Source organism: Pipistrellus kuhlii, unplaced genomic scaffold (genome assembly GCF_014108245.1).
Source record: "Pipistrellus kuhlii isolate mPipKuh1 unplaced genomic scaffold, mPipKuh1.p scaffold_m20_p_18, whole genome shotgun sequence".
Classification (NCBI taxonomy): domain Eukaryota; kingdom Metazoa; phylum Chordata; class Mammalia; order Chiroptera; family Vespertilionidae; genus Pipistrellus; species Pipistrellus kuhlii.
In genome coordinates this window covers 13,546,730-13,568,308 of record NW_023425493.1, presented here as the reverse complement: position 1 = coordinate 13,568,308, position 21,579 = coordinate 13,546,730, and the positions used below count along the sequence as shown (strand labels likewise).

Sequence of the window (21,579 nt, the reverse complement as noted above, 5' to 3'; positions counted from 1 at the left end):
GCCAAAGTGGGTTTGGTGACAGCAATAAGAGACCCATCAAGCAAGAATTTGGAATTACCACCAAATTATTACTTAGGGGCCCATGCTAATCTGTCAGTGGCACAACTTTCACCTCCATCTTGAGAAGTCTTGAAGTAGTTTGAGAGGACTCGCTGAGCAGTGGATGAAGTTCATATATACCATGAGACTGTAGGCCATCCACTGACTTTTAAAAATAACTCAGCGGAAAATTGATGAGTGATATTATTTAAAACTGCAAAAACCTTTTTCACAAAAATTAAAATGAAACCTTGTAATTCAATACCATTAAAACCATGAGGATTCTGCATAAGCCATTCAAGTCATGAAGCAATGAGAAGTAAAAAAAATTCCCCTGCTAGTGTAGCTCAGTGGTTGAATGTAAACCTATGAACCAGGGGTCATGGTTTGATTCCCAGTCAGGGCTCATGCCTGGGTTGTGGGCTCAATCCCCAGTGTGGGGTGTACAGGAGACGCAGCCTATCAATGATTCCCTCTCAGCTATGTCTCTCTCCTTCTCCCTTCCTCTATGTAATCAATACATATATTTTTTTTTTTTAAAAAAAGAGTAAACATACCTTGGTTCTCTTCAATTCCTCTAAAAGCTCGGTGGCTGCTTTCAAGGAGTTATTGAGTTCCTCTTTACTGGACTTCAAGAGGTCGATCTCCACCTTTTGGGAACTGAGACACTCTTCCTTAGACGTCAACTTCTCCCGATAGGTCTGGATTTCCATCTCATGCTGGGACAGAAAATGCTACTTTAGCCAGGAGGCTCAGCTAAAAACATTGTAAGCAAAGTGAACTAAAATAGAACTGCTATTTCAAGGGCCATTTCAAATGGTCTTTGCGCCTCTCCTACTACTCTACTCCAAGATGGAAAGGTATTTTTTTAAAAAGCAGTTATGAATGAGACGTGTAGGTAACGAAGGGAAAGGTGGAGAGGAAAACATGATGGCACCCTTCCTAAGGTCACATAGCATAATGATGCAGAACTTTGACCTTGGGAAAAAAAAAAAAAAAAAGCCTCACTTCCATAGTCAACACACACAATCCGGCTCCCCCAGTAACCAAACTCCTCGGGTCACCTGTTTGTTTGTATCCAGAAGCAAAGTTTGGTGTTTCTTTTCAGCTTCCTGGAGCTGGAGCTGGTATCCAGCTATTTCTTCTCTCATTTTCTCTAGCTTTTCCATCTGGTCTTTTTGTAGGCAATCCAAGCTCCTTTTCAATTCATGATTTTCTAGCATGACTTCCTTCAATTGACCCTAATAAATAAAGTTATACAACCATGGGAAAATAATTAAGAAACTTGACATATGTCTTCAGAAAATACTGAGTACGGAGGGGGAAGAGAACAGTTTATAGGCCAGACAAAAACCCATATAGAATAATGCTGTAATCCTTAGCAGTGTATTCACTTTAAATTGCAACTTCATCTGCAGTGACAATATCCCCTGTTCTACCCAGCCACCTCCTAGGTCACATCCAGATGAACCACAGAATCTCTGAAACCTGACTTCCACTAAACCACTCTGGGACTACACCCTCCTGGCTACCATGTTTGCTTATGTAAGTGTTTCCATCGCAGTAACTCAACTCCTTGACCTCATCAACACCACCACCATGACGACCTCCACATTCCAGACTTACAGTTTTCTTCCTTGGCCAGCTTAGATTCCATGTTCTATCACTTTAAGAATTTTCTTCCAAACGACCTGAACTCTTTAGTACCCCCTCCTCTGTGCAGTACAGGCAGAACCCCAGCCCTGGGGACACCTGCCTCCCCTGTGCTTGATCCCACAGAGATGCCTCTATGAGTCTATATACATACTGTGTCCACTGCCTCATTTCCTATTCACTCAACTCACTTCAGCCTGGTTTCATCCCAACTTCTCCTGAAATAGCTTTTCATGGCATCGTCCACCTCAGCATTCTAAATCCAAGGAACACGCTTCAGTCCTCATCTCGTCTGACCTATAAGTAGGATCTGAGGCTCTGACCCTCCTGCTTTGAGAGCCTCCACTCTTGGCTGTTGGGACACGACTCGCCCCTGCTTGGCCTGACCATGGCTTCTCTGTTTCCCAGCTTGCTCTTCTTCCTCCACATCACGCTGCAGACTGGGGGATCTCTGGGCTTGGGCTGTATTTTCTACCACTGCCTAATTCTGAAATATGACCTATATTCTGAAATAACCAAATGAATATATCCATCCCAAAACTTTTCTTTAAACTCCTGCCTCATGTATTTGGTCACTTCAGACTTTATTCTAATACTTTACCATGGCCTTCCTTCCTCCCTAATCTTTTCTCAGATCACTTTCCATCTGAAAAAAATTCAGCCAAAATGGCTTCCTTTCAATTTCTATAAAACACAAAGACTTTACCACACTGCCCCCTAAACCCACAAGGTTCCATGCTCTAGCTGGTTCTTTGAGGGTCTGACTCCTCATCCTATAGGCAACATTCTCTGATCACCCCGATCTCAATTAGTTTGTTGCCTATCCTCACAGCCCAATCTCAAGAATCTTATTTCTTTCATTTATAGCACTTAACAGTTCATAATTATTTCATGTTTCTTATTTAATGCCTGACTGTGTGTCTAAACCGCAAGCTCTATGAATACAAGCAGTACAGGAGAGCTACGGGTCGACATTCTATCCCCTAACCTTACCAGTGCTTGTTATTTATAGAATGAATAAAATGAATGAATGAAGCCACAGGAAGCTAACACTCCCATATGTATAAACTTAAGGTTAAACACCTCGCAATTTTTAGAGCCTACAAGTACGAATAACAATATACTTGGGGTAGTCCCAAGATGCTCAGTGCCAAAGATTTTAGCAGATGCGATAGTCAAACTTATCATCAATAGGAACTCAAACACAGCATTGCCAAAAAATTGTCAATTTCCAAGATTAAACACCAAAAAATTTAATTTTCATTAGCTTAAATATAGTACTTTAAAGAAAAGTACAAAACTTCCCCAACTTCTTTCTTATATAGGCTATTACAAATGTCATTTCAACTTTTTGTGATTATTCAGGTTCATAATCACAATTCTATTCCTCTATCCTTTTCTAAGTCTTCCTTAGGGATGAAGCTGCATGAAGACCATATGGACATCTGGGAGTGGCAAATAGGTTTCACTGCATCTGACAGCTCTGCATGCACGGTAGCTGCTACCCAGGACTCAGCATTAAAAAACTCAGGAGGAAGGGAAGCAGTGTTAAATAGCATCCACGACCAGTTTGTGTGGCTCAGTGGTTGAGCATCAACCCATGAACCAGGAAGTCACAACTCCATTCCCAGGCACATGCCCAGGTTGCTAACTAGGTCCCCAGTAAGGGGTGTGCAGAAGGCAGGCAAAAGATGATTCCCTCTCATCATTGATGTTTCTATGTTTCTATCTCCCCACCACCCCACTCCGTCTCCTTTCATCTCTCTGAAATCAATAAAAAAAAAAACAACATATTTAATAAGGGTCCCCTTCCATGAAAAAAAAGGACTTGGGCTCCATGACAGGTCTGGTCATGTGTTCAGAGGCCTCTCATGACTCCTGGGTTCATGACAGTGTTGGCTGGTAGAGATGACTGCAAACCTGATCGTGATATATGCGTGGCGTTATCTCAAAAGCTAAAAAAGTTTGGTACATTACAAAAACAAACAAGTAAAGTATGCACACTGAATTGTCAATCTGTCACAGAAAAGCTTACTTTGCTGTTCTTTATTTCTTCCGACATTAAATTTATTTCTCCAGTGAGCCTGTTTTTCTCCCCACTGAATTCTTCTTCCAAACCCGTCATTTTCTGCATCATGGCATGCATTTCCCTCTGCAGCTCAGTTTCCTTCAAAGTTATAGCGTCCACCTGAAATGTAATCTTTCATCAAGACCTGCTTCTGGTTTTCTGTTTTGATCAAATTAATCCCCCAGATACAACATATTTATGACATCACATCAGGCTTGATGTTGTAAGAAAATGGGACCCAGCTAAGCCTCCTTTTACTAATCCATTCAATTAATATGCTCAAATCCTACTGGGGAGCTTACCTTTTCTTCTCAGCAAAGATTTAATAAAAGACAGCAAAAAGGAAAGGGATAACAAGAAAAGATAATATTACTCAGTATTAAAATCCTTCATAAAGGCATTAATTTGAATTAAACTTAAACCTCAGAGAATACTGTATGAGGCAGCATCTCAAGATTTTTGTCATTTCTTAGATCTCTACTAATCCTCCAATGCCATACTGCTCTGCAAGAAAAATGACTCTGATCAGTTCCGGCCAGCAACAGCTCTCTTGTTTGCATCTACTCCATGATGTTGAAACAGCCCGCTATAGTTTTTCTAATCATCTCTACCAGAACCGCCATCTCTTGCTAGCCATCCAAAAACTTGAAATTCTTGGAAAATAAAGTTATGATTGACTGCATTTCCTGGACACACTCTTTCTCCTTTAATATTTGTCCAGTAAAAATGTGATTTGATGAAATCACTTTGCTAGATCAGAAAGCAAGCAAAGAAGGCAAAAAAAAACCTTAATTTTTCATTAACAAGTGAGCTTCCTAAGGGCAGATCATAAGCTTACAAATAATAGAAGACTAAATGAGAAAATAGAAGAGAGGGGAACTTGAAGCACAAAAACCCCAGGATACACACCAGGAGCCATGAAGGTTCTGCCCTGACAATTCTATCACCATCTTAATAGGTCTTTCTCCTGAAGGCACCCCAGGGACAAAGGGGATCCCTTCTGATTCTAACTAGTATATATATATTATACCTTTTATAGCAGATTCTCACCTGTATGTTGGAGGGTACTATTCTGATGCATTGTGAGAAAGGGAAGTGTAATGAACCAGGAACTATGAATGACCCAGAGCTTTTCCCATGTCCAGGTGCCACACTGAAAACCTGGACCAATCCTCAGAAGAGTCCCAGGCAAATGAGTCCCAAAGCAAAAGGGTCACTACTACTGGAGCAAACTCAATGTCTCCCAAGTTCAAGGCCTTTACAAGGTTTGGTCCAATACTTCTGACACCATCCACAGAAAAATATAACTCACCCCGTGGTTTCCCTCCCTCATAACAAATGAAAACGTACATAAAGCCACTTACTTTTTCAACAAAGCTTATTTTTTCCATTTCTGTCGATTCAAGCTCTTTCTCCAGGTCCTTGTAAGAAGTCCGCAGCGCTTCTAAGGTGTCCTGCAAAGTGTCGTTTGTGGCCTGCAGCCCTTGGATCTTTTGCTCCAATTCCACTGTGAGATTCTCCAAGTCTGCTTTTTGCTTCTTCCAAACTTGCTGCTCTCCTTCCACTTGGGACAGTTTAGAGACAAGCTGCTCTCGGTCTTGGATTTGACTTTTGAGTACATGGATTTCTTCATCCTTCTTCTGGAGTTTCTGTTTGCCATCTTCGACTTCTTGAATGAGACTATTCACAGAAGATTGCAAAATAGTGTAATTACTTTTGGCCTCATCAAGGCTTTGCAGCAACTTAGACTTCTCATGTTCAAGATAATCTACTTGACCACTCAGATCCTGTTGCTTGGTCTTCCAGGTCTTTTGGTCATTGCACAAGGATGCCACTTTCTCCATTAACTCTTTTAATTGTGCCTGAAGCTTCTCCTCCGCAATTTTAGATTCTTCTTTCAGCTGAAGTTTCTCTTGCTCTCTTACTTGCAGCAGATTTTCAAATGAAGAATTTAATGTTTCTAATTCAGATACTCGTCCTTGCTCTTTCTCTAATTCTTTTGTCAGATTTTCTTTTTCTGAACTTATATTGACAAGGTTTAATTCTAAATCTCTCAGAGTTGGGGCCATCTCCTCTATTTTTGCTTTTAGGGTATCAACCTCTGCTTTGGAGTTCTCAGCCTCCAGAATCACATGCTCGTGGTTTTTTCTTGACATCTCTAGTTCTCTTTCAAGGTTTTCAACTCTATCCTTAAGCAAGTCTGCATGATGCTTACTTTCCTGCTGATTCTTTTCATCAGTTTCTAGGTGGATTTTCAGCTTTTCGATGCTATTTCTCAGCTGGTGCACGACCTGTGCTGGGGAGCCCAGGCTCTGTGCTCTGACCTCCCTGGTTTCATGGTCATCAAACAAGGCTGACACCTCCTCGTTCAGCTCTTTCAATTCTGTTTGAAGCATTTCCACTGCAGCTTTAGATTCTTCTTTTGTCTGCATATTTTCTTGCTCTTTTTCTTCTAATAGGCTTTTTAATGAAGAGAGTAACATGTCTAATTCAGACACTTGACCTTGTTTTTCTTGTAGTTGCTGAGTCAGATTTTCTTTTTCGGACTTTATTGTGACAAGGTTTGATTCTAAAGCTTTCAGGCACTCAGTGGTCAATTCTATTTGTGTTTTTAGGGTTTCTACCTCTGCTTTGGAATTCTCAGCATCAAGAATTACCATCTCTTGGTTTTCCTCCGCCATCTGCAATTCTCTTTCAAGATTCTCAAGTTTATCCTGAAGTGAATCATTCTTACGCTCACTTTCTTTCAGTTTCTCTAAGACGTGGAGCTGCTTCTTTTCATCAGCTTCAATACGGACCCTCAGTTTCTCCATGCCACTTCTCAGCTGATGCACCTCGTCTTGTGTTGAGTTCAGCCTCTTGGCGACCTCGCCTTTTTCCATTAGTGCAGCCTCCAAGGCCTTGGCAATGGTCAATTTCTCCTGTTCCAATTCATAAAACTTGGTCTTTAGGCTTTCAGATTCCCCTACAAGCAATTCTTTCTCATTATTCAATTGTCTGATTTCGTTTTCCAGCTCACTTTTTCCCAAAGTCAGAGTGTGTGAGTCCTTTTCCAAACTCTGCAGCTGCTCCTGCAGACGGGCATTATCTGAGGACAAATTCTGAAGGAGTTGTGTTTTGTCCTTCAGCTCACCTCCCATCACTTCAATGTGCTGCAGACCCTCCTCCTGATGAGATTCCAGCTCTTGAATTTTCTCCTTCATCTTTTCAGACATCAAGCCCAATTCTTTATTTTCTTTTGACAAAGTATTTAATTCCCCATGAAGCCGGTTTCTCTCACTTGTAACCATAGAGAGTTCTTCCTCAAGATGGCTTATAACTTGCTGCTTAGATTCATAGTCTTTTTCTAATTGCAGCTTCTCTGTTTGAACTCTCTCTATGTCAGCTTCCAAAGAGTGGGTGTGATGCTCGATGCTGCCTTTCTCCACCTTGATCCTCCGCAGCTCATTTTCCACTTCAAGAAACCTCTCTCTCCAGTGGTCGGTCACCTTGGCTACATTATCTTGAGTAACTTCATGCGACAATTTATCTGTGCCCATTTCTAAACTACAATGGAGGCCTTCCATACTTTCTACTCTCTGGTGGAACTCCAGGTTATCACAAGAAGAGGATTCCAATTTTTCCATTAAATCGGATTTTTCTTTCTTAAGTTTCTCAATGGTTTCTTCCAATTCTTTGCACGTTTCAATCTTGGTAGTTAGTTGTCCTTCCTGTAAATTGAGTTTTGAATCTAACTCTTTTATTTCACTTAGCAAAATTTCAACATTTTTGTCCCTTTCCTCTATGACATGAAGTAATCTCAAATTCTCATTTGATATTTCTTTTACCTGCAGCTGGAGATTCTGAGTGGTTACCTGAGCCTCTAGAAAATCCATTGGTACCAAAGGATTAGGACCAGAAAGGGATGACTCAGAAATGCATTCTGGAAAGTCCTGGGATTTGTCTTCCAGTGGAGAATCAGAACTGGTTTCTGGGGACAGCTCCTGAGGACTTTCTCCTGCCTGCAGAACTGCCCCAGGCGTGGTGCTTTTCTCCTCCTCTAGACTGAGGTCCTGCTGAACCTCCTTTTCACAAATTGGATGAATGTCCTGCTTTGTTGCTCTCTTAGTTTCTGAAGTAGTACATTCTTCTGATTTGTTGGTGTCACAGTTATCATTTCCACCCTGAATAGCCTGCAGTTGTAATACATAACAAGAATGCTTTTCAGGAAGAATCGTAATAGAATAAATAGGCTTAATTATTTTACGGCAACTGGCTTCTTGCCTTGGCTAAATACATCTCTTCAAATAAAATATTTCCTATAATATTCTCTTCTATCTATCCAAATACTTCACAATTAAACAAACATTCAGTAAGTGTTCTCTCTGGGCAAGGCACTGGTAAGGTCTTTATCATGAAGACAAACCTCCAGTTATTTAATCATCCACGTTGGCATACACTTAAATTTTATATATTGTTTTTCTTGCTAGAAATAGTCCAGATAGTCTAAATATAAAAATAAATATCTCTTTGTGATTATCAAACAAGAGGCTAACCAATTCCATGACATGCTCAGTGTCCATCGTAAGCATTTCTGATACACTTTAAGAAAAGGCAATAAGGTTTTCTGAGCAGAGTTCTAGCTGAAGGGCTTAACATTCTCAGAAAAATCACATGTCTGGATATCACCTTCCTCTCGCCTGTAAAATGGGAATCAGCTACTATGACTGCTCCTGCTGACTCACCCCTTGCCTTTCCTGTCTTACAGAGGCAGAAGGAGCAAAGTAAGGCTCGTTGACCATGAAGAATTATTAGTTTAGCTGGCAGACTAGAAGGACAAAGTTATAAATAACTAAGCAATTTTGTGTTCTATAAAGAAAAAAATGTCTTTTTAAACGATTGATACCAAATTACTGATTTGTATCAGAGCAAATTGTTAGAAAATGATTCAGTAACATGTAATATACTCTTTTCTTAGTTTCATGACTGTAATTCTGTAACATTAAAAAATAGCCTGAAAGGGCTTTAAAATTCATATCACAGAAGCAATCCTAAGCTCTATTATATGTGTGCTTTATTAACTCACAATGAATGCAAACACACAACATACGCATCCTGAAGACACTGTTCTGATGCCATATAATTTTCTCCAGGAGAGTTTAAAAGCCCTCTTTAATAACTTCCCATATAATAGTGTTTAAATGTAATAACTAGAAATTTAGCTCCCAAAAAGGTTTACTCGTATTTGTAAAGTTCTAGATTTAAAAAAAACAAAAAACAACTTTGGGATATTTAATGCCCTTGAATGCTAAAACTACTTTTAAGGTCAATTCAACATTGATTTCCATTCAACAAACATTAATTGAGTATCTGCTAGACATGTAATTAGAGAAACAGCATGTAAATCCATGTACTTACATCTTCAAGGTCAGTGGCAAGGAAAGACCGGGTACTTAAGTCCAGACCCTGTAGCTGGAGTCGTGCTACTTCAAGTTCCAGTGACAGGTGTTCTGTCTGTTTCTTTTCTGCTGCCAACTTGGACTCCATCTCCATCGTCACGCTTGCCAGTTTCTGCTGCCACTGTTCATTTTCTGACAAATGCTGCTTCCTAAGACAGTCGAGCTCTTCCTTTTCAGAACTTAATAACTGTTTGAGCTCTTCAATTTCCTTCTTTTTCATGATCTCTTGACTTTCAATTTTTTCTTCTAGCTTCTTAAGGGACTGCTGGTATATCTGACAAAGGATCTCAAGTTCTTCAACACTCTTCTCTGAGGCTGAAGGGACAGCAGTCTTGGGCAGATCCTCCTCCTCCAAACTGCTACAAGATACATCCTCTAGGTTAGACTGGTTTGTAGAAACATTCCCTTCCAAACTATTCCAAAAGGATGTTTCCCTTGTCTGTTCCAAGAGATCTTTGCAAAATGATAATTCACTCACACTAGTAAGACTAGGGCTGTCTGCCATACAAGAGAATGACAGTGACAGTGAATGCCTCGCCCTGGATTCAATCTTCCCTTCCTTTACCAAGTCACCTGGAGAGTTTCGAAGACTCATTGACAAAACTGAATTTTCAGCCTTCAACACGTCAACATAGGACTGTAGCTCTGACATCTTAGAGCTCATTTGGCTGTGCTGATCATGTAAAGTTTTGTGTTCACTTTGTAAAGATAAGAATTTCTCCTGCAATTCAGCAAAGTGCATTTGAACTTCTTTGGTCGACAATGTCAAGTGCTCATAGATGTGACTGTTATCTAAAGGATTTAAGGTCACAGATGTCTCTGAATTTTGTTGTTCACCACATTCACCTTCTAGCATTTCTCCCACTAACTTATCTTGGCAATGACTATTTTCATCATTTAATATTTTAACTTCACTGCCTAGTTTTTCAACATTAGCCATTTTACCAGTTACTGTGATACATTCTGATCTTGAGTCATTCAGCTCAGACATTAATTCAAACTTTTCACTGCGCAGCATTTCACACATTGTCTCTAGCTCATTCAGCTTGTTCAATGCCATTTGTAGAGAGCACTGCAGCTGTTCCTTGTCCTTTTCACTTGTTGACAACTCATGAAGCATGGACATATACTTTTCTTCTGTATCTACTTCACAGTCTGTAAGGCCACTAATTTCTTGTGATTGAATGTCTTGCTGCAAATTTCTAGGTTTTAATTCTCTAATTTTCTGTAATTCGTGCTGTAGGTACTTCTTTTCCTTCTCACTTTCCTCAAGTTGTAATTCCATATTTCTTATCTTAGCTTCTAATTGTTCCAACTGTGCAATGTAATTGTCCTGAGAAGTATCTTTAACTTCAAGCTCCATTGGAAGTTGAACATGACATTCACTCTTCTCACTGTCTCTTTCTGTCAGGGAGTCATTATTTAGATCCAATTCTAGATTCTGATGCTCATGTTTCATCTTCATTAAGTTTTTCAGCTGCTCATTCTCTTGTGATAAGGCATCCAGTTCCTTTTGCATTTTGCTGTGCTCTTCCTTTAAAGTCATGATCTCTTGCTTTAAATCATCAGCCTCGCTCTTGGAGTTATTTTGAATTTCTTCAATCTCAGCTCTCCGATCTCCCTGCAATGACTCCAACTTTTGTTTTAGATTCTGGTGAGTTTCTTTAGCTAATGCTAATTCTGCTACAAATGCTTGGTGTTCCCTTGCAAATGTTTCCTCTAACTGTTTCATCTCATTTTTACTATCTTCCCTTACACTAATGCATTCATTTAGCACACTTTCTAATCTGGAGTTTGTTTCTTGTGCCACCTCGTATTTCTCACTGAGATCCTCAAATGCATTTCCTGTTTCTTCACATTTTTGTAATAAAATAAGTCTTTCTTGCTCATACTGATTACGTAACTCTGAAATACTTTTTTCCCTTTCAACTATACACTGTGAAATATTCTCACTTTTTTGGAGTAAATCCATCTTCTCTTGATTTAAGGTTGCATTAAGTTCCTTGAGAGCCCTATTCTCCTGGGTCAACTCTTCAATCTCCTTTTTATTTAGAGAAAGCATGGAACTCATTTCCTTTTTCTCTGAGCTCAGAGTTTCAGACAAAAGTTGTAGCTCCTTTAGAGATTCTTGAAGTAAATGGTTGCTCTTTTTTAATTCTTGAATCTCTGCTTGCTCACTTTCCAATTTCCCATTCAAAAGCTCCACCTCTCTGTCTTTGTTCTCCAGGGCAATTAAAGTATCAGCAACAACATTCTGATGGACAGAAGTGTCTTCCTGTAACTTGCTAATGCGTTGACTTGTTTCTGCCACAAAACTCTGATGCATCTGTTCTGCTTTCACAAGGTTTTCTTCTATTTCTCCTCGGATTTGCACCAACTCTTCACACTGCTTTTGCAGATCTGAGTTCATTTGCTTTTGGGACTCTAATGAAAACTCAAGAGAAATGACTTTATTTTGTAAGATGGATGAGTTTTCTGGACTTGAGTCAGCTTCTACATGGCAACTGCTCCTTTCTGAAGGCTTATTTCCTTGTTCCCCTATATTTGCAAAGAAATTATTCACTGCAGACTGCTGCTCAAAAGCCAAAAGATTTCTGTGATGAGCCTCATTTGCCACCAAAACATCACTGGATTTTAGCAGGTCCCTGAGACTTTCATATTCTGCATGCAAGTCTTGGTAACGCTGGTCTTTGTTCATTATTTCACTTGAAAGTAAGTGAAGCTTGTGCTTCAGATCTTCAACTTGCCCAGTAAGCTCAGAAACTTTCACACACATATTTTCCATTTCCTTCTTATGTTTCTGATCTGAGAACTCGGCTTTTTGCTGTAGCTCTGCATAAGCTTGTTTCTGAGCCTCTACCTCCATACTCTTGCTATCAATCACATTGTGGAGGTTTCTCACCTCAACATTTATGTTTTCTCTTTCCATCTCCAATATGCTTACTCTCTCATTGTATTCATTGCTTTTTATTTTTTGTGTCTTAAGACAAGTTTCCAACTGATTAATTTTACTCAGCAAGCTTTCCTTATCTGATTCCATTTGCTTTATAAGTTGTTCATTTTCATTTTTCCAACGAGAAAACTGAGTTTTCTCTTCTTTCAATTCTTCAAATTCTTTCTTTTTAAACTCCAAAGCACTCAATAAAGCTTCAGAGTCTCTCTCTGTTTTGCTTAACTTTTCATTCAGTTGTTCTATATGATGTTCCCTTTTCTTCAACAGATCTTGAGAACAATCACGCTGCTTTTCCAGGTCAGCCAAGGCAAGTTTCAATTTCTCTAAAGTCAAGGAATTCTCTTGCTGATTTATTTTTTCTTGAAGGTCTTTTAACATGGTTTCCTGAGAAGTATTCTTAGCTATTGAAAATAAGATAATAAAAAGCACTGTCAACTGTTTTTAATGCTTACTTTATAAAAATTTTAAGTTGAAAAAAAAAATCTAAACAAACAACTTCTCAGCCCTGTAAAAACTGGCATTATTGCCCAGGTACCTCCTGCAAAGTAGATCACCTGACAATCATCATATAAAGTCAATTACAGCAATGAGAGATGTGGTCCTTTTTAGGGGTGGTAATACATTTGTTCATCTTCCTTCTAAGCAGCTTAATAAAGGGTTATTGCATAAAATATATAAAATACCAACAGATTATTTTCCTAAGTGTTGCAACCATCTTTTCTTCTTCTGTGTACATGTTTATGTATATGTGTACAGGAATACTCATTTTATTGTGCTTCAATGATGTTGCATGTTTTATAAATTGAAGGCAAGACTCTCCACCAGTAAAAGATCATGACTCCCTTCATTGTGATACCTGCTTTTCTGCAATGGTTGGATATAAACTCAACACATTCCTGACTATATTTTTCAACTATTTTGATATACTTATTTAAAGACAGAAAACTGTGTCAAAAGCAGCACTGAAATAGAATTATCCATTGTTACGGTGGAGTAATAGTGATTTTCCAGAAAAATAAGTAACTACGCCACCATTTTAGTCAAAGTCTATAGGATTAAATACAAAAGTGTAAAAGAACCCTAAAATCACTAACTCTTGAGGCCTATATAGGAATATTACATATGAACAATGTCATCCACATCCCAGCCCCTTGCAGTAAGAGTGGTGTCTATAAATCTAAGAATTATCCAAATTTCAAACTCCATTAAAATCTTGTTTTCTGTCCAACAACACAACTCTACCCACTGGTCCCATCCAGTTGAAAATAACCTCAATGATTTCATTCAACAGTGGTGGGAAGGCTTTATACGCCCCAAATATACTGAGGGAGAATATAAATTGAGAAACTTAATAGTAGATGATAAAGACAGGATCTAAATGCAGATGTTACAATACAGCTCCTATACTTAATGCTAACCTCATTCTACCCACTGGAGGAGGGTTCTCAGTTGACTACAAGGGCCATCAATCAGCTCTGCTCATGAGAACCTGAGACAATAACCCTGATGACTAACACTGGAAAATGCCTGGAACTCTTCACTTTTGCCATTGTTTGCTTTCAAGGGAGACTGGTGTTTTTACCACTGCTGTGGAAAAATTGAAAGCTATCCTTGGGAGATGGAAATTTTAAAAAGAAAACAGTCACCGGCAAGTGAGACACATAACAGGTCAGGTTAAAAGAAATCCTAGAGGCCTGGCCAGGTGACTCAACTGGTTGGAGTGTTGTCCCGCACACCAAAAAAGGTTGCAGGTTCCATTCCCAGTTGAGGCACATATTGGAGGTAACCGATCAATGTTTCTCACATTGATGGTTCTCTCTCTTCTTCTCTCTCCCCAAAATCAATAAAAATATCCTCAGTTGAGGATTAAAAAAAAATCTCAGATGTGCAAATACCCCAGGTGAGAAAATAAATGAAGTAGAAGATATGTAGTACACTGACAAATGGGAAACTAGCAGTGGATTCATTTAGTGTGTATAGCACAATTCTGTAGCTTTAAAGTAAGGAAATAAAATCATTCAGTCAAGTTAGTCATCAAAAATCAATGGTCATTAAGGGCTGGGACACATGCATTTCATAAAGGGATTTTCCATTATATGGGAAATGGTAATGAGCCACGAGCTGAGCTGTCTGAATGTAACGAACAAACACACTTGAGACTATCAATAGCACTCTCGGGCAACAGTCAGCACTGACAATTTACTTTTGTGTGGGAAATATTTACCCCTCTGGTTTCAAAGTGCTGAAAAGCAGGCGTTTGGGAACTCAATGTGCTCCAATAAAACAATGTCCAACTATCACTTTGGATACTAAAAAGTGGATGAGAGAAAACTTTCTCCACATCAAATGCAGACATCTTTCTGGGAGAATATACGGGAAAATGCAAAGTTTCTAATGCTATCCATCCTCTCTCTTGGGAATGGTAGCATAGAGAAATAATTCTAAAACATCAAGTTTTCCTTACCCTTCATTTCTTCTGCAAAATTCTGGCTATGAGTCAAACACTGCTTGGTCTTCTTCAGTTCTTCCTGCAGGTGGCAGACTTCTCTGACACTTTGCTCAGACTGGCTCTTAAGGAAGCTGTTTTCCTTCTTCATTTCCTAAAGTGCATATTTTCATGGTTATAATCAAAACAAATGCTCAAGCAAACTATGACTTCTGCCTTAGGAAAGGCCCTAATGGAAATGACTGTGTATCTCACTAGGGGAAGAGTCACACTTTCCTTTGAGTGCTTAACACAGTTAGATACTCTTACACCAAATGAGTTTATGAATATAAGTTAAAACAAATAAAATAAAATAAAAATCTGACAATTATTGTTTTCCTTCAAAAATACATTTCTTTGAGTTTTCTGGTTTTCCCTAAGCTTGTTAAAGAGCTCATAAGAAAAATCCTATTTAAAAGATCCTCAAGGACACAAGTTCCAAGTTCTTACCATATCTGAATGTATTTCAAATATATTTTTGCAAATACCTAATGTTCTAAGGAACAAAAAAATTCAAATTTTGACCCTACTTCTTGAGGTTCACTGATAAGGGGATGTCTTGATGAGTGAATTACCTTTAATACGTGTTTATCAAAAAAGTCTACAATGAAGCACATGCTGAAATGAACATTATAAAGTTGCAAATTTAAGTGAGATAGTTTCTGCCCTCAGGGCAGGTAACCCAGTAGGGGAAGATGTGTTACCACTCACTTAGTACACATGGGGATGTGCTAACTGCTAAAGAGAGGTGGTGAGTACTATGGGAAATCGGGCTGGAGCACAAAAGGAAGAATTCATTCTAGATGGAGGAAACTGAGCTTTCACAGTAAAAACAGATTCTCTGGGCACCTGATTAAATGAAGTATCCATGTACTGAAATGTAAATAAAGTAGCAGAGATGCAGATGTAGCCCCATTGTATTATCTAAAGAGACATATTTGGGGGAGGGGAGGAATCTTAAAGCCAAGCAATATTTGTATATCAAAGAAAAGTACTATTGCTTATTAACCGCATAAGACACACAATATCATAAATTCTCTACTTCCTCAACCTGCTTTTCCACCTACAATGATTTTTTAGCTGTTAAGTATCACCTTATATGATATGCCACCCTCTGGACGACAAAGAATTGGCATATACTGATAGAATTAAGGGTCTCACATCCTTGAGGGAGGGGGAATTTATAAGACTAACTTAAAAAGACACACACAAACAACAACACTTAAAAAATACCCACTCTGAGAAGGAGGAAATTCTTAATCTTAAAGAAACAATTAAGACCCAGCCTCCAGAACCCTACTGCACTGTTAGAAAACAGATGGCCCTGGCAGTGTTGTGTTGGAAAGCTGCCTTCAATTATCAGTCTGGTTACTACCAGCAGATGGGTACCGAGGTAGCAAAGCCAAATTCAAGAAGAGGGGAAATCTGGCTAGGAGAAAGTACTTCAAAACTTGCTGGCAGCTGCTGTGTTCATATATATATGCTCATTTCATCATCAAGATAAGACAGAACCCATTGTAGTTAAACTCCTGTCTTTGTCCTAATCCTGCCTCCCTTCCTTGCTGGCAAATTAAGACATCAATCAGAACTAAAGGGCCGCTCCAACTGATCTCAAGACTGAGGCTGACATTCATACTGGGCAGTGTTCAAGTCCACAAAGAATGATCATTAAGATACAACAGGGTGTCCTAGCCAGTGTGGCTCAGTTGATCAAGCACCATCCCATGCACCAAAAGGTTGCCAGTTCGATTCCCAATCAGGGCAATGCCTGGACTGGATCCCCCAGAAGGGAGCATACAGGAAGCAGCAGGTCAATGTTTCTCAGATCATTAATGTTTCTCTCTTTCCCTCTCACTTCTTCTCTAACATATATATTTATATTTATATTTATATTTATATTTATATTATTTATATTTATATTATTTATATTTATATTTATATTTATATTTATATTTATATACACACACATATATATTTAAAATGTGTTATTAAACTAACATCATTAAACTGTAGACACTATAATCTCTTGCTTGTTCTTCAAACACAGGATATTCAGCATCAAAAGATCTCACAAATGGGAAAGGAAAAGTATCTTGAAGAACTTTAACAAGTGAATGGGGCATCATTAGTATTTCTTCCCAAAATCTAACAGCAGCCAGAACTGCGTGATCAGTGCTAAGATCAGCTGAATGAGTTCAACTTAAGAGAGGAACTAGCATTTACCCACCCGCCTGGGATGATGCAGAATTTTTATCTACAACCTATAAAATATTTTCTTACCCTAAAAAAACAATCAAATCAAATGGCATCTACATCTGGAGGTGACAAGAAAACTGAGAAGACATCATGTGCAAAGCTAAAGCTGGGTGCATCCCAGACAGGGAGAAGGACAACTTATGTTTACATGTCAGCTGATTTCCACAGCCTCTGTCCGTAACTGGAGACATTTACAGGAATTGTAAGTGAAATGGCAAGATTAGCATGTCTTTCCCTATTCTGGCATTAGCTCCGTAAATATTTGTTTCTAACAAAAAAATGTTCAGCCAATTCTGGGACCCAGCAGGCTTCTGATGCTATGGCTAAGACCAACCCAAGGATTTTCAAAAGCCAGAATTTTGAAAATGAACATCTAAAATGGAGCTGAAGACGGCTATCCATCAGCAATTAGTTTTCTGCAAGGCTACAGCCACTTAAGACTTGATTGGGTAGCTCATTATCAACAACGAGTTAAGCATACAAGGATACATTCTCCCAGGCAACTTCAGCATCCTGACATGATGCGCAAAATTGGGCACGAATCTGGATAAATGCAACAAAAATCCCTATAAACACAAGCCAGCATCTGAGCTTAGCAAGCTATTCCACCCAAACCAACTTCGGTTTAGGAGCAGCAAGGGAAGCATCCTTTCCTAGGGCCAGACAAAACAAATTTCAGTTACTGGGCACTATTTCATGATCCCATCCATGAATGATGCTTAATATATCCCCTGCTGGGGCAAAGTCTGTATCATGAACAAGGGCCGGATGCAAAGGATGTGTTTTTCCCTTCCACCTCATCATTCCTGTCTGCCAGAACAAGCCCTTTAGAGGATCCGGTGCAATACAGATCCCATGCTCAGAAAGGTCCCCAAGCAAGTGTTCCCCCTACCTTGGCTGTCAAATGATGGTACATGATGGCCTAACCCAATGCTATGGGGCTAGAGCCAACGCTGGATGAGCAGTGTATCTAAACCCTCCATTCGTTTTGATGCTAAATGTTAACTTTACCCTTGATTGGACCATTAAATCACGTTTCCATTACTGATGCTTTCTCATTGTGAGTGGCATATTAGTTTACTAAACACGAACGAGGAAAATTTCAGTACAACTGTCACATTATTTCGGCATCCAAAACCTATCGGCGTGCTAAACTTGTTAGTACTTACTTATAATTAGATTCAGAAAGAGACCCACCGTGATAGAATAGAACAGGCAAACTTTAAATGTGTCAAATCTCAAATGCACTGTCCCCTGGCTCATCGCTTTCTATGCCTATTGGTGACAGCAAACAGGTCATGACAGTTGTGAAGACCAAAGCAATGAGCAGGTGGACTGCAATAATTTACTGAGCACTTATGTGCTGGGCAGGGTTTAATCTAATCATTGAAAAGGAAGCTTTGAAAAGGAAGGGTAGCATTATTTGTCCCTATATGCACATGAATAAAGTCAGACTCAGAAGAGGAAAGTCACTGTCTCAAGGTCATTCAGCAGGTAGGTGGCAGAAAAGCAGTGCAGTTTCAGCTCTCACTCACACTAAAGCTGCCAACATCATGCCATTAAGTTATTCGCTGCTCTAAGTGGCTAAATCACTTCTCTGATCCCAATCCAAATGCAAAATGCAAGAGCCAGCTCAATGTGAGTTCTTATCATCTTCAAATGAAGACACACACATAAATGAAGACAGACAATAAATGAACTCCCTGCCCTGTGCTAGGCCCTGACACACAACTGCCCTCTGTGGACAGAGAGATCGATGAAATATTAGTGCAACACGGTGGGCAGTTAGCTCAGTATAGGCGATTTCACGGTATATAGGAGAGCATCTTGGCTGGCACACCAGACCCTGTGGGCTCACCCAAGTATTCAGAAACAGCTGCAAGACAACACCCAGCCCACTACTGCGCCTTGGGCAAGGAGACTGTTTTAAAAGTGCTTGTGGCCTCTTAACCAGATGATTGCTTTTACAAAATGCTTCCACCAGCCCGCCAGTGGCGTCGTGGGAGAGTTCCTGGCTGAAAGGGGACCTCACAGAGGGAAGAGTTCGGTGCCAGTCTGCCTGTGGAAATGTTAGCAGAAGCATCTGCTGGTTGGTCCCCACTGGCCAAAAGGCAAACATTTGTTTTGCTGAAACAAAACACTTCCATTTGAAAACGTTCGCCGTTGAAACCATCATCTGATACGAAGCTTCCTTCCACTCCAGTGGCTGGAACTGGGGCCGCCTGTCTCCAGCCGTATTACCCTTCTGAGGCAGCTGCATGCTCCTGTGCCACTGACAGATGCTCGGATTTTACAACCACGTTCCCTCTCCAAAGCTGGGGGATAAAAACCTTTCAACTCTACTCACCTGCATAAATGGCTGCTCTTTACAGAGAATTTCAAAGAGAGAATCTTTACAATCTAGTAAGTGATGCAAGATATTTAAATTTAAAGAATGAGTGGAACAATTTCTTCCCTGTGACATTTGATGGGGAAGAAACTTCTGTTCTGCTGTGCTTCTTTGTACCCAATAATAATGCCACGCTGATTTATGTCACTATTCAAATTGTCTAAGGCTAATAAGCGCCCCTAAATGGTTCTTCATCAAGCCCTTTAAAATAAAATCAAGCCACTAAGTAAATCCAGGGAGAAGCCAAATTAAGTAAGTATGGAGAACGCCCGATCAGTAGGAGCAATGCCAGGGTAGTTCTATACTCACACCACCGGGGACATCACCCAGCAATGAGCACAAAATCTACGAAAACACTGACAACTATGCTCAACACCGAGCCTAAGGCTGACTTTTGAAGCCAGAGTAACCTAATTTATAATTACTTGATATTTTCACAAGAACCTGAAATCTAGAAACTCTTCATCTGTCATTAACTCTGCTCATTTAAATCACTGACTTTCCACCAGGTTTTTAATATTTGATGATTCAAAAGCCAACCCTTGGAAAAGGGATTTCCATTTACCCCTTCACCGATTTTGTTTCTTTCCATTTAGAAAACCCCCCATTTTCTTCTATTCTTCTACCTCCCAAATGGTCTAAAACAATTTTTTTAAAAGAGTAGTATATGTCCTTAGTACAAGTCAAGTTTTTCTATAAATGCTACATGCATATTGGCAATTATGTCAGAACTAGAGGCTCTGTGCACGGATTCGTGCACTGGTGGGGTCCCTCAGTCTGGCCTGCACCCTCTGGCAGGACGCCTAGGGGGATGTCAGAATGCCAGTTTTATCAGGCCGAAACTAGCAGTCTGACATCCCCCAAGGGATGTAGTAGCACAAATTTAAATGCACTCTCTATATGATGCACACACACACATAAAATTATGCACAGAAATGTACAGGTGCACACACATTTACACTGATATATACAAATACACACGTAGGAGCATGCAGCTGCCTCAGGCGGCCAGGGAGGAGCCCAAGCCCAGGCTAGGTGCCACATTGCTCCTGCTCATCCTGGCCCCGCTGTGCCTGCCACCACCGCCTCTCTGGGCCTGCCACCACCGCCTCTCTGGGCCTGCCACCACCGCCTCTCTGGGCCTGCCACCACCACCGCCTCTCTGGGCCTGCCACCACCGCCTCTCTGGGCCTGCCACCACCGCCTCTCTGGGCCTGCCACCACCACCGCCTCTCTGTGCCTGCCACCACCGCCTCTCTGTGCCTGTCACCACCGCCTCTCTGGGCCTGCCACCACCACCTCTCTGTGCCTGCCACCACCACCTCTCTGTGCCTGCCACCACCACCTCTCTGGGCCTGCCACCACCACCTCTCTGTGCCTGCCACCACCACCGCCTCTCTGTGCCTGCCACCACCACCTCTCTGTGCCTGCCACCACCACCGCCTCCCTGTGCCTGCCACCACCACCGCCTCTCTGTGCCTGTCACCACCGCCTCTCTGTGCCTGCCACCACCACCTCTCTGTGCCTGTCACCACCGCCTCTCTGTGCCTGCCACCACCACCTCTCTGTGCCTGCCACCACCGCCTCTCTGGGCCTGCCACCACCGCCTCTCTGGGCCTGCCACCACCGCCTCTCTGGGCCTGCCACCACCGCCTCTCTGTGCCTGCCACCACCACCTCTCTGTGCCTGCCACCACCACCTCTCTGTGCCTGCCACCACCACCACCTCTCTGTGCCTGCCACCACCGCCTCTCTGTGCCTGCCACCACCGCCTCTCTGTGCCTGTCACCACCGCCTCTCTGGGCCTGCCACCACCACCTCTCTGTGCCTGCCACCACCACCTCTCTGTGCCTGCCACCACCACCTCTCTGTGCCTGCCACCACCACCACCTCTCTGTGCCTGCCACCACCACCTCTCTGGGCCTGCCACCACCACCTCTCTGTGCCTGCCACCACCACCACCTCTCTGTGCCTGCCACCACCACCTCTCTGTGCCTGCCACCACCACCACCTCTCTGTGCCTGCCACCACCACCTCTCTGTGCCTGCCACCACCACCTCTCTGTGCCTGCCACCACCACCGCCTCTCTGTGCCTGCCACCACCACCACCTCTCTGGGCCTGCCACCACCGCCTCTCTGTGCCACCACCACCACCTCCCTGTGCCTGCCACCACCACCTCTCTGTGCCTGCCACCACCACCACCTCTCTGTGCCTGCCACCACCACCTCTCTGTGCCACCACCACCACCACCTCTCTGTGCCTGCCACCACCGCCTCTCTGTGCCACCACCGCCACCTC

The 21,579-nt window shown here is 41.3% G+C and overlaps 1 protein-coding gene across 6 annotated transcripts in view; it reads right to left on the bottom strand.

Moving 5' to 3' along the window:
• The window catches only part of CENPF (centromere protein F), a 51,076-nt gene that overhangs the window by 10,422 nt on the left and 19,075 nt on the right, over nucleotides 1–21,579 (bottom strand). For 5 of the 6 annotated variants that reach the window (XM_045583134.1, XM_045583133.1, XM_036442224.2 and 2 more), the window contains 6 exons: nucleotides 14,616–14,751; nucleotides 9,158–12,552; nucleotides 5,125–7,932; nucleotides 3,728–3,880; nucleotides 1,104–1,280; nucleotides 597–758 (listed from right to left, as the gene is read on the bottom strand). In XM_045583134.1, coding sequence (XP_045439090.1) covers nucleotides 597–758; nucleotides 1,104–1,280; nucleotides 3,728–3,880; nucleotides 5,125–7,932; nucleotides 9,158–12,552; nucleotides 14,616–14,751 — 6,831 coding nt within the window. The remainder of the gene's footprint in view (nucleotides 1–596; nucleotides 759–1,103; nucleotides 1,281–3,727; nucleotides 3,881–5,124; nucleotides 7,933–9,157; nucleotides 12,553–14,615; nucleotides 14,752–21,579) is intronic. The other variant, XM_045583136.1, reaches the window with a different exon arrangement.